Source organism: Odocoileus virginianus, chromosome 11 (genome assembly GCF_023699985.2).
Source record: "Odocoileus virginianus isolate 20LAN1187 ecotype Illinois chromosome 11, Ovbor_1.2, whole genome shotgun sequence".
Taxonomy (NCBI): domain Eukaryota; kingdom Metazoa; phylum Chordata; class Mammalia; order Artiodactyla; family Cervidae; genus Odocoileus; species Odocoileus virginianus.
Genome location: NC_069684.1, coordinates 41,500,522 through 41,517,593, shown reverse-complemented (window position 1 = coordinate 41,517,593; position 17,072 = coordinate 41,500,522). Strand labels below are relative to the sequence as shown.

The 17,072-nt window shown below is 33.0% G+C and overlaps 1 protein-coding gene across 3 annotated transcripts in view; it reads right to left on the bottom strand.

Moving 5' to 3' along the window:
- The window catches only part of KIFAP3 (kinesin associated protein 3), a 149,961-nt gene that overhangs the window by 100,516 nt on the left and 32,373 nt on the right, over window positions 1-17,072 (bottom strand). For all 3 annotated transcript variants that reach the window (XM_020874134.2, XM_020874136.2, XM_020874135.2), the window contains 5 exons: window positions 13,756-13,910; window positions 10,744-10,799; window positions 10,031-10,172; window positions 3,175-3,274; window positions 1,784-1,908 (listed from right to left, as the gene is read on the bottom strand). In XM_020874134.2, coding sequence (XP_020729793.2) covers window positions 1,784-1,908; window positions 3,175-3,274; window positions 10,031-10,172; window positions 10,744-10,799; window positions 13,756-13,910 — 578 coding nt within the window. The remainder of the gene's footprint in view (window positions 1-1,783; window positions 1,909-3,174; window positions 3,275-10,030; window positions 10,173-10,743; window positions 10,800-13,755; window positions 13,911-17,072) is intronic.

Sequence of the window (17,072 nt, the reverse complement as noted above, 5' to 3'; positions counted from 1 at the left end):
AAAAAACACTTTGAAAAACCATTAAATTTTATGTGCAATTTTATCCAGTTATTTTCTGCAACCATGAGTTTAATTAAAATATTCTACTCTGCACAATAATTGTGTTAGACTAGAACTTCTTAACCTAGGGTTCAAGGATGTGCTTGCAGACCTTGGGTGACCATATGTTTAGGCTTCACCAAATACATAAATCCTCAAAAACTGTATGCATTTTATAAATGTGCACAAGTCTCCAACTTTCACCAGATTAAAAAGTGGGTCTATGAACCAAAAAGGTTACAGGCTTGAAGAATGGTTCAGTTGATAAGGATAGTGATTTCTACTTCAGACAGATGTCTAGTATATTCAGAGGATGTAGATTAGATCTAAAGCTTGTTAGCACCCTCTTCAGACTACATACAAAAGTAAAATATTCCAAAGCGAGAGAAAGACACTTTAAAATTATATGTTATAACCCCAGACAGTCCCCTGCAGACCTGCAGAAATAACCAATTACTGCAGTATGACTTCAGGATTCCCAAGCATTAAAAAACATCCCCTTTGTTGAATGCTACTTGCATGACAACAGAGTTTTCCCCTCAATTTTTGGAAATTTTAGGTACATTCAGTAAACCTGGGACTCAAGAAATTACCTATGGCCTCTAGGATTATTAAGTTATCCACATGGGTTAAGTCAATACCAATCTAGATGTCAGAAAGTTAGAGCACGCATAGAAAATGTCTAAACCCGTAAAGATCCTAATTAAGAAAAGTCAAATCTGTGTGTGGGGGGGGTTGTATTTTTATAGTGACTTGGGGATCCTACCAAGGGGAGGTAAAAACACGAGATATTGGGCACAACAGAAACAATATTTTTAGTTTTTAAAAGAGATCAATAAATTTTGGGTTCAAAAGAAAGTGACCAATACAGCTTGTTCATCTGTAAAACATGTCATATGAAGACATGTCAATTAGTCTGGGCCTTCAATTAAAAATTACAGTTGTAAAAAAAAAAAAGAATTATAGTTATAGAGAAAATATGCTCAGTATTGTTAAATATAAGAAATGGGATATTGAAGAGAATATATATCCTTATTCTACATTGCTTCAGTATGAAAGACTAGAATCAAAGAATAGAAGTTATTGGGAAGTAGATCTTGATACGCTAGGCGAAAGAGTATTATAGTAAGCAGAATGCTAAAACACAGAATGAGTTAAAGAATAAGCAGTGACATGTTAAAGAAGAGACTAATACTCCATTGGTAAGGAAGTTGCAGAAAAGATTCTAGGATTGAATGATAGGTTAAAACTGATTATTTTTCAAGGTTCCTTTCATGGATTCTATGATTCTACAGGCAGCTCAAATCTGTATGTATTTTTAAAAAGAATTTTTGCACTTAATTAGAAAAATAGAATTTAAAACTATGTTCTTCACCAAAGTCACACTCATTCCAATCAAAGTCACCTTATTTCACAGAGAGAACTACATAGGCCAACAGTTGTGAGCCAGACTTCAGCTTACTAAATGGTCTTAGGGGACATAATAGCACAGCCACTTAGAAACTCACAAATTCAGTTATCCAGGACAACTAGTATTTATTCCTCTAGCTTATCACCTAACCAAAGTTGTAAAAAAGATCAAAACTATATGTGAAAATATATTCATTCTGTTAATTTCAATCTTCATCTTAACCTTCAATACACTATTGCATTTTTCCAGGTAATGTGAGTGACAAAACAAAATCCCCTCTATCCAAAGCTCCTGGGCAACAGCAGTAGGGTGAAATGCTGCTTCAAAGGATATCAGCTTTCTTCTTCTTAGAAAGTTCTTCTTGCCAAAGCTCATGTCTTTTTAATTCATGATCAATGATATTCATACACAGAGCTCCAATTTTATAGTGAGTGATCAGTCCATGAAACTGAGAAAAGCTTTAAAGAAGAGTTTTTAGTATGTATTTAAAGAATACATTTTGAGGCTTCAGGAAATCTGTTTTGGATAAACACTGGTACAAACAATGTAAAACAGACTTGATATACATATTTTAATAAATGAACATATCTAGAGTATACTAGGAAGACTTGAAATTGTGAGATTACTTTAAATATATTTTAAAATACAATCTTTACTTGAAATGAAATTATTTTTAAGTTAAAAATTGAACAAAATGCATTTTTGCAACTAACCACCATTTTAACTATTTAGATATCCTCAAAATAAAATTTCAGACTGCCACTGAACAAAACTAGTAATATAACAGTACTATTATAGATGCCAGGAAATAAACTAATGAAGTATTAACAATCACGTTTTATGTTTCCTAGGCACTTTACTCATCCAAGTACTTATTCAGTAAATACTTATTTGCTAATGCTGGCACATTTTTAGAACAGAGGCAAAAATTCCCTAGAATTTCTGAAAAGTCAGAAACTTTTAACATTGCCTCAATAAGCATCCTTCTAAAGAATAAATGTCTATAAATGATATACATGAATACATAACAGGAACGCATCTGTAAACATATATAGTGGATGTACACAAGCACAGCTGACCCTTGAATCATGCAGTGACTGGGGTGTCAACCCTCTGGGTCATCAAAAATGTACATATAACTTATAGTGGGTTCTCCATACTGGTGGTTCTGCACAGATTCAACTAGTACCATTCATACAATATGGTGGTACATATTTAGTGAAAAAAACTACATACAAGTGGACCTGTGCAGTTCAACCCCATGTTGTTTAAGGGTCAACTGTATATAAAACAGTGACATTTACTGGCACTTACTCTAGGTCAAGCTTTTTTCTAATACCTATCTGAAGAGGCTGCTACTATTACTTTCCAAAATTACAGATGTGGAAACCGAGCATAGAAAGGTTAAGTACTGTAACCAAGACCACACAGCTAAAAACAGCAGGATTTGGATTCAAATTTAGAGAGTCTATTTCCAAAGCCCATAACTCTTAAACTTTATACCATTATATTATCCTACTCCACATGCACATGCTTAGTGAATGTAGACTGAAAGAAAGACAGAACAACAAAGGGGACAGAGGATGGAAAATAGAAACTGAGAGGCAGAGCACTGTTAGACACATAGGAGACTGACAAAACTAGTGATCTACTATTCAAAGCAATGACACAGACAGAGAGAGAGAGATATATCAGAACTTTTATTTCCTAATTTTCACACTTACCTGGAAAAGCAAAAGAAGATGTATATTATGTTTGTAGCTAACTCAACACTTTGTTTCCAGTCTTCTCTCAGGACTCTTGCTAATGCACCGAGGGCAGTATCTAAAGAAAAGGGGACGAACAAAAATGATCACTCAGAACCAATTCTGATAGAAAGGGTACTTGGTATTAAATGTCTACTTATCAATAAATAATAAAGCTAAGATAGAACTGGGACAAAAAGTAGGATGCTTCTTCCCAACACAGAAAGCTATTTTAAAAATTTAAAGAAAGTCTGCACTTGTTTGATGGCTTAAAGCATCAGGTTATACATATTACATTGCAATACTGATATTGAAAAATCAAAAAAAAAAAAAAAAAAAAAAATTTAAATACTAAAACTCACAACATGCTACTTTAAGTCTATTATCATAAACAGAAAAATAAAATATAATAATAAAGTAATAAATAAGTTAACAAATAATTTATAATAAATAAAGTAACAAAATAAGAGTACTATTAATGACAAGAAATAATGAAAAGAACCATTAATTTCTAAATTTTCATTTCCATTTGCAACTGCAGTGCCAGGTTTTTAAAATCTGATTTAATGTATTTGTAAGGAAAAAAAACTAGCTTAAGTCTAAAAAATTAATGAGCAATTTATAGCAGGATAGCACTAGCTTCACTGAAGCAAATTAATAATCAAACAAAACTTATAAACTGAAAAATAAGTCTAATATTTTAATGTCATGTTAAGCTGATGCTAACAAGCATAAATAGAGCAAAAAAATCTTCCCCAAAACTTCAGCCTAGACTGATAAACATCCCTGTTAGGCCTTTTGCTTTAAAATGGCAAATTAATGAATTGATTAATGAGAATTACTATACATTAAGTAAACATAAAGTAATGCGAATAGTTTCAAATTAGTATTGTTCATGATTGACTTAAAATCATTAAAAATTGAAATATCTGTGTATTATATAGAGATCATAATTCAACTTTCTATAATAGGCATGCAGGATATACTATGAACTATATTATCAGTATTTATTATGCTAATGAAAGTAGTTTATTTGAGCTTTTTGGCCATTCACATTATGGAACAATAAGAATTCACTATATATTGTAATCTATTTAGTGAGGAATTTTTTCTACAAACTGAAAAATATCCTATAGTAGCATTTCATGATACTATTCATATTCATATTTTTATATTCCTTTATCAGAGCACTAGTATAATACAGGCCTTGAACAAAATTATTCTGAAGTCAAATAAATAGATAATATGTAAAAGCTTTAAAAAGTCTTAATAAAGAATCTGGTTTAGCTTTGTTTAATCCTGTATTACCAAAGGCATTTCATCATTATTAATCCAGAGGATTCAGTACTTCTTAGAATACACTTTGGAAAATGATGTGCTATAATGTCTTGAATTTAACATTTTTCTTCTTAACTGAGGAATAGAAAAATGTCTCAAAAAAACTACAGCTATGGGAATTATTTACAGGTAATGAAGAAATAAACCAGAAGAAAATAGAAAGCTTACAAAATATAAAAAAAAAAAACCCCAAAGTAATTTATAAGCTGAATGTAATCACAATTAAAATTTCATTATGATTTTCTTAGAGAATATAATAAAGTGATCACTAAATAATATATAATAAAACGTACAAGGCCAGCAACAACACTTAAAAAAAAAAATCAACACATTGGAACATGCCTCCTACTTATTCTAAAACTCTAGTCAAAGTACAAAACAAAATGTATCAAAAATAGTATGATATTGGAATGGAAATGATCAAATAGATCAATAGAAAAGAAAATAGAGCATCAAAACACCCCTATGAATAATATCAGAGCTGTACCTGGCACAGAATAAGCTTTCAAGAAGTATCTACTGAATAAAGAATGGCCAGCCTATATTAATAATAGAAAGGGCATTTCAAATCTTTGGGAAAAGAAGGAGTATTCAATAAGTACATCAGAATAACTGGCTATACAACATGGGAAAAATAAAATAAAATTACACCTCTATCGCTCACTTTCAACAAAAACGAATTTCGGGGCCAAGCACTTCTGGAACAGTAGACTAAGGACCTCCAAAAATCCACTCCTCCATAAGCAAATATAATACTGGTAAAACTTTTCAAAATCAACTTTTTTTTAGATCTGGAAATTAAGTAGTTTTGTGACAATTTGAGAAGAATTTACCTGAGAAATAGGCTGACTTGGTAAAAACAGTGAACTCTGGCATTTCAACTTGCCCTAATTCCATCCCCTCCATGCAACTTTGTGGAAACTTTGAAAACCAAGAGCATCATATTTGTGAAAAACAGTAGGCCAGCAGCAACTGGAGGAGAGAGAACAGTGTGGTCCTCCCCCAAGTCTGCACTCTGGTGAACTGTCAATACCTGATACACCAGGATGCTTGCTGAAAAGCTCCATTTCTATGGGTTGGCTTTATTTAACCTGACTCAGAGACTGTACCAGGGCATTTGCTGTAAGCTACTAGTAGCAACATTATAGCTACGTGCAGCAGCCTAGCCAACTAGAATTAGCAAGAGGCTGACCAAGAAACTTTGAAAAGAAAAACTGGGAAATAAGATATTCACAGGGTCTTTGCAAGCCTCCAACATATTCCTGGTACTCTAGAAGGTCAGGCACATGTGTAGGAATGTCCTCATATCAGGGAAAGCCCTAAAAAAGCCTAATCTCTCATCTCTAGCCAACACTGACACAATATTCAAGCAGCAATTAAAGGCTAAGGTTTGTAAACTACTTGCTTGAGCACTGAAGACATCCTCCTGCCCATACGTTCATACCCAGAGCCCCTCAGCAAAGGTTAGGACACTTGGTTCCAGGCATTTAAAGAAATCTCTATCAAATCATTAGTTACCACTAAACTAACTGAGCAGAGGCTTCAGTGGACAAATAATACAGACTTTATAGAATTAACCCAGAAAAATCATTAAAAAAACAAACAGTAAAAATAACAAGCCCAGAAGGGAGTGGAATTCTGATTTCCAGAGTTGCTACAATATTCTTTCAACAACAATAACAAAAACACAATATATGCGAAGAAAAAAAGGACAGTATATCTATCCCAAACTCACAAAATATAGCATTGAATACAAACAATCCATGAGGAAGCTCAAATTTTGAATTTATGAGTCAAAGATTTTAAATTATTTTAAGTCACTATAAATATATTTAAAGAACTAAAGGAAATAATGTCTAAAGAATTAAAGGAAATACGAGAAGGTATGAGAATGCTGTCTCACCAAAGAACATCAGTGCTGCTGCTGCTGCTGCTAAGTCGCTTCAGTTGTGTCCAACCCTGTGAGACCCCATAGACGGCAGCCCACCAGGTTCCGCCGTCCCTGGGGTTCTCCAGGCAAGAACACTGGAGTGGGTTGCCACTGCCTTCTCCGAAAGAATATCAATAAGGAGATACAAACAATACAAGATAAACCAAACAGAAATTCTGAGGTTGCAAAGTTCAACCTCTGAAATGAAAAAGTCATTACAAGGTCTTAACTACAGTTGAGAATTAGAAAAAAATCAAGTATAAAGGCAAGTTGATTAAGATTATCCAGTCTTGAACAGAAAGGGAAAAAAAAAAATGAAAAATATCAAGAGAGCTTCAAAGACATATATGACATCAACAAGCTTACTAACATGGGAGTCCCAAGAGAAAAGTATATACAGAGGAAAGAGCTGAATAAATACTTATCAAAATAATGGCCCAAACTTTCTAAGTCTGATGAAAAATAATCTGCATATCCAAGAAGCTCCACAAACTCCAAGCAAGATCATCTAAAAGATACCACCACTTAACCATAGGGCTTCCCTGGTGGCTCAGATGGTAAAGAATCTGCCTGCAATGTAGAATACTCGAGTTTGATCTCGAGATCAGAAAGATCCCTTGGAGAAAGGAATGGCTACCCACTCCAGTATTCTTGCCTGGAGAATTCCATGGACTGAGGAGCCCGGTGGGCTACAGTCCTTGGGTCACAAAGCATCGGACATCATAGTTAAACTGGCAAAAGCCAAAGGCAAAGCAAACAGTGAAAGTAGCAATTCAACATGTTCAAAGGGTCCTCAATAAGATTAACAGCTGGCTTCACATCAGAAACCACAGAGACATAAAGCCAGAGGGATGACATAGTCAAATTACTAAAAAAAAGAAAAAAAAAAAAAAAAACCTTTGAGAATTTGTTGTTAGCAGACCTTTTTTATGAGAAATACAAAAGAGATTCCATCAGGCTGAAGTACAAGGACATTAGAGTGTAACTTAAATCCACACAGAGAAATAAAGAACACCAGTAAAGGTAACTCTCTCTGTATCTAAAAGAATTGTAAATATATTTTTTACTGTATTATTTTCTTCGGATTTTAAAATGCATACATCAATAATTATATTTCTTGCTGACAGGCTGATAATATATACAGATGTAATAAGTATGAATTAATAGTATAAAGATGTGGGGTGGGAACAGAGGTATACTGAAGAAAAGTTTTTATGGACTATTAAAATTATATTGGCATTAAGTTAAACTAGATTTTTAAAATTGAAGTTGGTATCTGTAATCCCAGGGTAACTACTAAGAAAATTAATTCAGGAAAACACATAATAGTAAATTAACAACAAAAGAATTAAAATGGAATACAAGAAAATATTTCACATAAAAGAAGGCAGTCATGGAGAGACAGAAGATCAAAACAAGATAAAAAGAAAACAAACAGTATGTTAGATGACAATCCCACTTTATGAGTAATTATTTTAATGGTAAATAGAATAAACATGCCAATCAAAAGGAAGATTATTCAAATATAGTAAAAAAAAAAATATGACCCAACTCTATATCTAATCTACAACAGAAACACTTCAAATTCAAAGATACAAATAGGGTGACAGTTAAAGAATGGAAAAGATATGTCAAGGAAAAAAAAAAGACATAGACTGAAAGTAATTATTTGTAAGTACTTAAAAGAAAAAGGATATATATCATTAGATGACACTTTAACAACATGGGTTTTAACAACATGGGTTTGAACTGGACACAGGTCCATTTATACTTGAACATGGATTTAAATTTACGTATGCATGTGTCGACCTAGGCAGTTCAAACTCATGTTGTTCAACGGTAACCTGTAAATGATCCATGGTTGGTTGCATCCACAGATGCAGAAGAAAAGCATATGGAGGACCAACTATGGGACTTGAGTATCTGCAGATTTTGGTATCTTTGGCAGGCCCTGAAATCAATCCCCTGTGGATATTGAGGGATGACTGTATATATATATAAAAGGATGTATATTTATACATAAATACACATATATTCACATGTATGTATAAATACAAACTCCACAGGGTAGGAATTCCAAAAGTCTAGTGACATGAGAAAAAGATCGAATTCATTAGAAAACAGGTAAACACAACTTAAACCAAAGAGATACTGTTTGTTAGCAACAACACAATGGCAAAAATGTTTAAGTTTTATAGCCTTCATATTCCATGGGTCTGGAAATACAGTGGCATAAACACTTTGGAGGACAATTCAACAATATCCTTAAGACATTACAACCTGTATTTCTGTATAACCTTTGTTTCTGTGTACACACACTAAAAAAATCCCTGCTTTGTGCATATAAATAAGAACAAAGATGTTCACTGAAGTTTCCTATTAAAAAATTTGGAAATTTTAAGACATAATTTTAAAGCCTAATAACTATCAGTAGGGGAATGGCTAAAGAATATGTATATAACTTCATAAAATACAATAATCAAAAGTAGTTCAAAACTAATTAACATTGTATATAGCTATATGCATGTAATCTCAAAACATTACTGCATGGAGAAAAAATTACCAAGTAAGAAATATAACTAACATAAAAATTCACTCTTTATTTTAACACAGGAAAAAATCCTCTACATATATATGTGCAAAAATATGGAAAAGATCTGGAAGAATGAACTCCAAATTCCTAACAGATTATAGAGTAACGGTCAAAGGGGTTTTATCTGTAATACTCTAATTCCTTAAAAAGAATATATGAATATATGAGTTGCACAATTTAGAAAATACTTAGAATGTACAAATTTCCTAACTGGAATATTGGTAATATCCTATGACTCTCTGGACAGATCCCAGGATATTTTGTCCAAGCTACAAAGTACTGATGTGCACTGGACCACCTCCATAAAAGGAGTTTGGTAATAGATAAAAAGGTATTATCATGTGATGGAAATCAGATCATAATGATATCTTCTATATTTTAATTTTGGCAAAAGTATAATCAGAAAATTATAATAATTCTATAGTGGTATTCTTCAGTGGTATAACCAAGAAAGAAAGTTTTAAGAGTATTGTATCTCCTTTTTCTTTATTGCCTAGCACTTCTAGCGAAAAAAGCAAACGCATGGCATCAAAGTCAAACTAAAAAGCAAACGCATGGCATCAAAGTCAAACTAAATGAAATTTACAAGAGTACTATTTTTGGCTGTGCTGTTTAAAAAATTATTGGAACTGTAATTTAATGAAAGCATACATGTGCAATTGTCAAAGGTCTGATTTTATATCTTAATAGAAAGAATAAAGTCTTCCAGAATAGAAGAAAATAAACACTCAGTACCTTTAAGACCTTATTTTTCTTGTTTAAATTATTTGTCCATTCTCCACAGGATATTTAAACATTATGCCCACATGTTAAGAAATTTGAGTAAAAAGGGAAGTAATAAAGAGCTAGAAAATAGTTACCTTCCTAAGTTTGATATAAATAATTTTAGCTTACCTCTCTATTATAATAATTTAAAAATCATATTTCACAATAATTTTTTACTTTATTTATAGATATAAGTCTATAAATTCTACCATTCAATAGTAGTTCTTCCAAGTTATCAGGATTTCGAGCAAGCTGTAGAATCAAAGCAGAACCCCGAACCTTGTCAGGAATATCTTCATATAATAACTCAATGTACTCATCCATGTCATTAATGTTAGCAACTTCATCAATCTGAAACAAAGGAAGAGGAAGGAAGTACTCTAAAAGAACAGAAGCACTCAACAGAGTGAGTGATATTTTGGGATCAATACACTGCCCTTGATAATGAGACAAGTTTTCAAAGGACTCATAGTAGCAATCTTTTTGTACACAGTAGCAATTTTTTTGTACAGGGAGAGACTGATTAGATCTTTGGGTGATGGAACTTCAATATGAAAACAGTCATAAACCATATGATAAAAACGGGATGAACACAAACTCTAAAACTGGCCTATTTATATTAATAAAGTATCTTAAATGTAATTTAAAATAGTATCTACCATAATATATTAAACAATATTTTAAAACACACTGCAATAAGAATAGCTAATACTTTTCACAACTTATCAAAATAGACTGTCTAAAAAACACACACCCAATAATTTTTTCCTGTATTAAATATTTGTTTTCTATCTTTTTTGGGAACTTTTAAGTTCAACCATTTCTAAAAATTTCACACTTGTCTAATATAACTGTATGAACTATTGACGGTAAAAGCATTACCTTACAATCAGTTCTCTATCAGATAAAAATACAGTCTTACCTCCATTCCTTCAAAAGGAGGTGGATCTTTAGGTTTGCTTGACTTCTCTTTTTTTTCTGTAAAAAGATTTTGTTTTAATGAGAATAACCAGGATTTTGGATTTCTGGCTAATTTTTACTTTCAGCAGCTGAGTTTAATTCTAGCCAAACTGGGGATCTTAAAATGAGTAATTTATAAGGTAATCTTTTTCCAATGTATAAAAAATGCTCATCTATAATACACTTGTTCTAATGAGGATATCCAGGAGAGTTTAATAAAATCTATAAATAATCTCCAAGTCATGTTAGGTAGCAATTTAGCTTCCTCCTTGTTTAACAGTTAGGTATGTAAATAGCCAGACTTGCCAACAAGAAGCAAAAAGTCTATTTTAAGTTTTCTTTTTTATCCTAATTCACATTTAAGGAGAGAATAGGAAAATCAAAAATGAATGAACTAGGTAATAAAAGACTAAAATTAAAATTAACAAAGAAAATGGAAAAGAAAGAACCTGGGTAAAGTTAAGAAGCTAAAATACAGTTGCTGATTTTTTAAACAAAATTAGGACCATAAATTAAAAGGCAAATATTTAATATTTGTGCTAATTTAATCCTCACTTGCTCCCAAATGGATTAGAGAGGCATTAATGGTGCTGAACATAACTTTGAGTCATTTGTTATGTTGAACTATTTGACTAATAGCAGAACTTCATATTCTTAAAAGAAAATATAAAAAATGCTTCACTGATCTGAGTCTGGATCAAAAATCTAAGCAATGACTGTACATTAAAATAAGTTCAAGTAATATTAAATTTTTGATTCTAAAATTACTTTTGGACTCTGTGGGAGAAGGCGAGGGTGGGATGTTTTGAGAGAACAGCATGAATATTATCTATAGTGAAACAGATCACCAGCCCAGGTGGGATGCATGAGACAAGTGCTCGGGCCAGGTGCACTGGGAAGATCCAGAGGAATCGGGTGGAGAGGGAGGTGGGAGAGGGGATCAGGATGGGGAATACATGTAATTCCATGGCTAATTCATGTCAATGTATGACAAAACCCACTGCAATGTTGTGAAGTAATTAGCCTCAAACTAATAAAAATAAATGGAAAAAAATAAAAAATAAAATAAAATTAGCAAATGCTTTACATATAACAGGAACTAATCCTGATTGTTTTTGGAGGAAGGTAGCCATTCTAAACAAAGTTATGTTTTCTCAACAGCTAGATTTTTCTTCAAACAGATAACTTAATACAACAATAGTTTTAATAAATAAAGAAAAAAAGACTTGGTAAAGAATCACATAATCAAAAACTACTATAATTTTATTTCAACCACCTTTAGGGCTAGGTTTCTGGCTTTGAAATAGTGAATATCAAGTAAAAAGAAAGAACATAGAATCATTTCTAAAAATAAATGTAGATACACTATAGCATAGCATTTCATATATGTCTCCAAACATCAGTATCTATATAGAGAAACAATGATTTTAATTTATGATAATGTGGAAATTTCCTCATATTACTCTAATTTCTGGGGAAGGACGTAAGAAGACTGATTTACCTTGAAAACTCAGTGAAAGGGTTCTCATTAAAGATATTTCGTTATTTTATTACAACTGTCCTCAGAATTATATTAATTTAGCATTAAGAAAGATTAATTTTAACTACATTATACAACCTACAGTAAGTACATACACATCTTAAAAGCACAGGATTTACTTTTCTCACTTTGAACTTAGTTTATTGAAGATACTATCTCTTATCATCCAGTAACACTGTTACAGAAATAGTCTATCACAAAGTAAAAATTTTTAATAATATTTTCCTTATAGCACTTATTATTAATAATTAATAGGTATACAGCTAAGTAGTTGGAGTTGAATGTCAGCTAAGCAGTTGGAAACAATCAAGTTTGAAATGCTTATTTTTGCTTTTGAATAAATTCACAGCTATTCAATTCATTCAACAAATATATATTGATCATATAATGTGTGCTATATACTGTATACAAGGCTAACTAATAAAAGTACATATTAGGCACAAGGCATTTTATTTGCTATGGATGGAGAGAAACAACTGCTTAATTTTTTAAAAACTGCAAATAAATTTTCTCTTTCATTTTGTCTACTCAATACAATCAAAACTGAAGTATAAGCTATGTCAAGGGTGCCATATTCTAGAACTCATAATGATAAAAGAAAGATATATGTAAACTTAATAAGTGAAGTGAAGTGGAAGTCGCTCAGTCATGTCCGACTCTTTGCGACACCATGGACTATCCATTAATAAATACTACGAAATGGAATAAGTAACCACTGATTAATCTGAGATAACTTTCCATTTAAATACCTGTACTTTTGTTTTGAGCTTGGACATTGGAAAATGTCTTCTATAAATAATCATTATTTAGCTCTAATTTTAATGAATTTATTCTTTTATGAGGCAATTAAAGATAGAATAGTAACAATAGAGATGTTTAGGAATGAAAAGGTAAGTTTTCCTAAGAAAGATTCATAAAACATATGCATATCACAAATATTTTAACATTTAAATACTTCAATAATCCAAATTATCAATTAATTGTCAATAAGAAATATAGAAAATATAAATAAGTTGCTTGGATGGGGAAAACAGGTTTCCAGGCCTCAATTCTCCCCTTTTATTATTCCAGAATCAATATGATAGATATTTGCTTTTATTCCTTATTTTAGCACATGTGTGTGCACACGCACACACACACACACACACACACACACACACAAAATATAAAATAGATCATTTTGGAAGCCTGGAATGTAGGAAACCAGTATGTTTGTTTATTCTTTCATTCACTTAGTCATAGCACTAACAATAACAACAAAAAAAACCATCACCTTTCAAATATCAAAAGTACAAACTATAGTCAAACAACTTTTGTTTTGTTTTTTCATTTTTAAATTAATTTATTTGTTTTAATTGGAGGCTAATTACTTACAATATTGTGGTGGTTTTTGCTATGGTTTTGCGTTAAAAAGTTAGCTGTTCTTTTACTTACCTTTTCCTGACACTGAATCACGGCGGTTCTGGAGATAGTACAACAGCTGTTCTACTTCATTTAGCTTTGAGGGATGAATGAGTTTACATTCCTCAACCACTTTCCGTGCCAGGGAAGTGATATCTGTGTTGGCATTGAGACTCTTAAGACGGATGCTGCAGGCAAATCAGAATTTTCCAACTCAGTTATTATTAAAGTAACAATTTAAATAATACTTCTTTTAAATAATTAATTTATAAAACATTTAAATGTACCTGACATAGTCTCTTTTGGTAACATATAATAAAGCATAAGATATAGCCTGACTTAGAAAAAAATGCAAAACAATGATTTTCCTCAAATTGGACAAATGAGATAACAAAAGGAATGGTAAAGTCTACATTTGATTCATCTAGGTAGGATAGCACATCCAGAGACCAGTTTTAAAACAGTCTTTCTGATGTCATATATATATATTTACATTATAGAAAGTTTTCAGTTATTATTAGATATGAAAATCCATAGTGACATAAATAAATCATTTTCTTGACCATATTCACAGTCAAAGTTTTCTGTTAAGGACAGAACACAATATTAACATATTCAGATTTGATTATTCTGATAGAAATTATGCAGAAGAAAAAGAAAAGTAGCATGCATTTTAGAACTTATATAAGGAATGCTGAGGAACAAATGAATATAGTTATATTTGTTAGTACATTAAAAAAAATAAAACAGGTTCTTGCTCCTTTTTAATTTAGTCCAGGAGATTCACTGCAAGATGAGTAAGAAAAGGTTGTTCAAAATCTAGAAACAACTGCCAATTTACACGGATTCATGACACCAAAAAGAGCTGTAAGGACAAAAAATTAGGTTCAGGGTGAAGACTCAAACTGGTGGCAAAAGACTCTTGCAAGCAGACGCACTTATGCAAGGCTTAGATTCAAAAAGAGAAACCTAAGAAAGTAGCCACCATGCTGAAATACTTCTTAGTGAAGACGGCTAGTGAAGATGGCTTAGTGAAAAGGCAGAGGAATCAGAGATCAAACTGCCAACATTTGTTGTATCACTGAAAAAGCGAGAGTTCCAAAGAAACATCTACTTCTGCTTTATTGACTAAGCTAAAGCCTTTGACTGTATGGATCACAACAAAATGTAGAAAATTCTTCAAGAGATGGGAATACCAGACAACCTGACCTGCCTCTTGAGAAATCTGTATGCAGGTCAAGAAGCAACAGTTAGAACTGGACATGGAACAACAGACTGGTTCCAAATAGGGAAAGGAGTACATCAAGGCTGTATATTGTCACCCTGTTTATTTAACTTATATGCAGAGTATATCATGAGAAGTGCTAGCCTGGATAAAGCACAAGCTGGAATCAATACTGCCAGGAGAAATATCAATAACTTCAGATATGCAGATGACATCACAGTTCAGTTCAGTCGCTCAGTTGTGTCCAACTCTCTGCAATCTCATGGACCGCAGCATGCCAGGCCTCCCTGTCCATCACCAACTCCCAAAGTTTACTCAAACTCATGTCCATTGAGTTGGTGATGCCATCCAACCATCTCATCATCTGTCATTCCCTTCTCTTCCCACCTTCAATCCTTCCCAGCTTCAGGGTCTTTTCAAATGAGTCAGTTTTTCTCATCAGGTGGCCAAAGTATTGGAGCTTCAGCTTCAGCATCAGTCCTTCCAATGAATATTCAGGACTGATACCACACTCACGGCATAAAGAGAAGAAGAACTGAAGAGCCTTTTGATGAAAGTGAAAAAGGAGAGTGAAAAAGTTGGTTTAAAACTCAACATTCAGAAAACTAAGATCATGGCATCCGGTCCCATTACTTCATGGGAAATAGAAGGGGAAACAATGGAAACAGTGAGACACTTTACTTTTGGGGGCTCCAAAATCACTATAGATGGTGACTGCAACCATGAAATTATAAGATGCTTACTCCTTGGAAGAAAAGTTATTCACAACCTAGACAGCATATTAAAAAGCAGAGACATTATTTTGCCAACAAAGGTCCATCTAGTCAAAGCTATGATTTTTCCAGTAGTCATGTATGGATGTGGCAATTGGACTACAAAGAAAGCTGAGCACTGAAGAATTGATGCTTTTGAACCATGGTGTTGGAGAAGACTCTTGAGAGTCCCTTGGACAGAAAGGAGATCAAACCAGTCCATCCTAAAGGAAATCAGTCCTGAATATTCATTGGAAGGACTGATACTAAAGCTGAAACTCCAATACTTTGGCCACTTGATGCGAAGAACTGACTCATTGGAAAAGACCCTGATGCTGGGAGGAATTGGGGGCAGGAGGAGAAGGGGACGACAGAGGATGAGATGGTTGGATGACATTCTCGACTCAGTGGACATGAGTTTGAGTAAACTCCAGGAGTTGGTGACAGACAGGGAAGCCTGGTGTGCTGCAGTCCATAAGGTCGCAAAGAGTCGGACACGACTAAGCGAATGAACTGAAGATGGCCAAGTTTGGGAGAGACTGAAGATATTAAAAGGCAACAGGGATAGAGACCTTAGAAAAATGTCCTGCACTCAGCATCTTTGAAGTCATTATTCAGATACAGATGCTCTCTCCTGAAAGAAGTCTAGTAAAGTGATTTGAATATTATTCCCAGTTATACAGTCATCCCCAAATCTGGTCCTCCTGGGATTCTATAAGCTACCGTATAGCTTTCAATACATTCCTTTTATGCTTGACTTTGCTGGTGAGGTTTCTATTGTCTGCAACAAGAATCCTAGCAGTACTGTGTCTCTTTATTTTAGTTTTTCTCTAAAAAAATTTTCATTAAACCAAAACTTTTTATTAAACCAAACATTTGGTTTTTTAAGTTCCTACCTTTTAAGTCTTTTAAACTACTGAATATTTTTGTATAATTTTAGCTGCACATCAGAAAGTAGAAATATAAATGAGAACTCATTCTGAGAAAAACTCTCAAAAGACCTCTCCATGTTTAATTTTAACAAGAAACTGGAAAATCTTGAGTTTCCATAAATCTGATTGAGAACAGGCACAACAGAAATTCTATAAATATAATTTTGGAAATTTTCTAATTAGTCTCTTTTAGAAGAGTTTTAGATTTACAGAAAAATAGTACAGAAAGTACAGTTACCATGTATGTCTCCACTAGAAAGTGAAGTTGCTCAGTCGTGTCCGACTCTTTGCGACCCCGTGGACTGTAGCCTACCAGGCTCCTCCGTCCATGGGATTCTCCAGGCAAGAATACTGGAGTGGGTTACCATTTCCTTCTCCAGGGGATCTTCCCAACCCAGGGATTGAACCCGAGTCTCCCGCATTGGAGGCAGACGCTTTAAC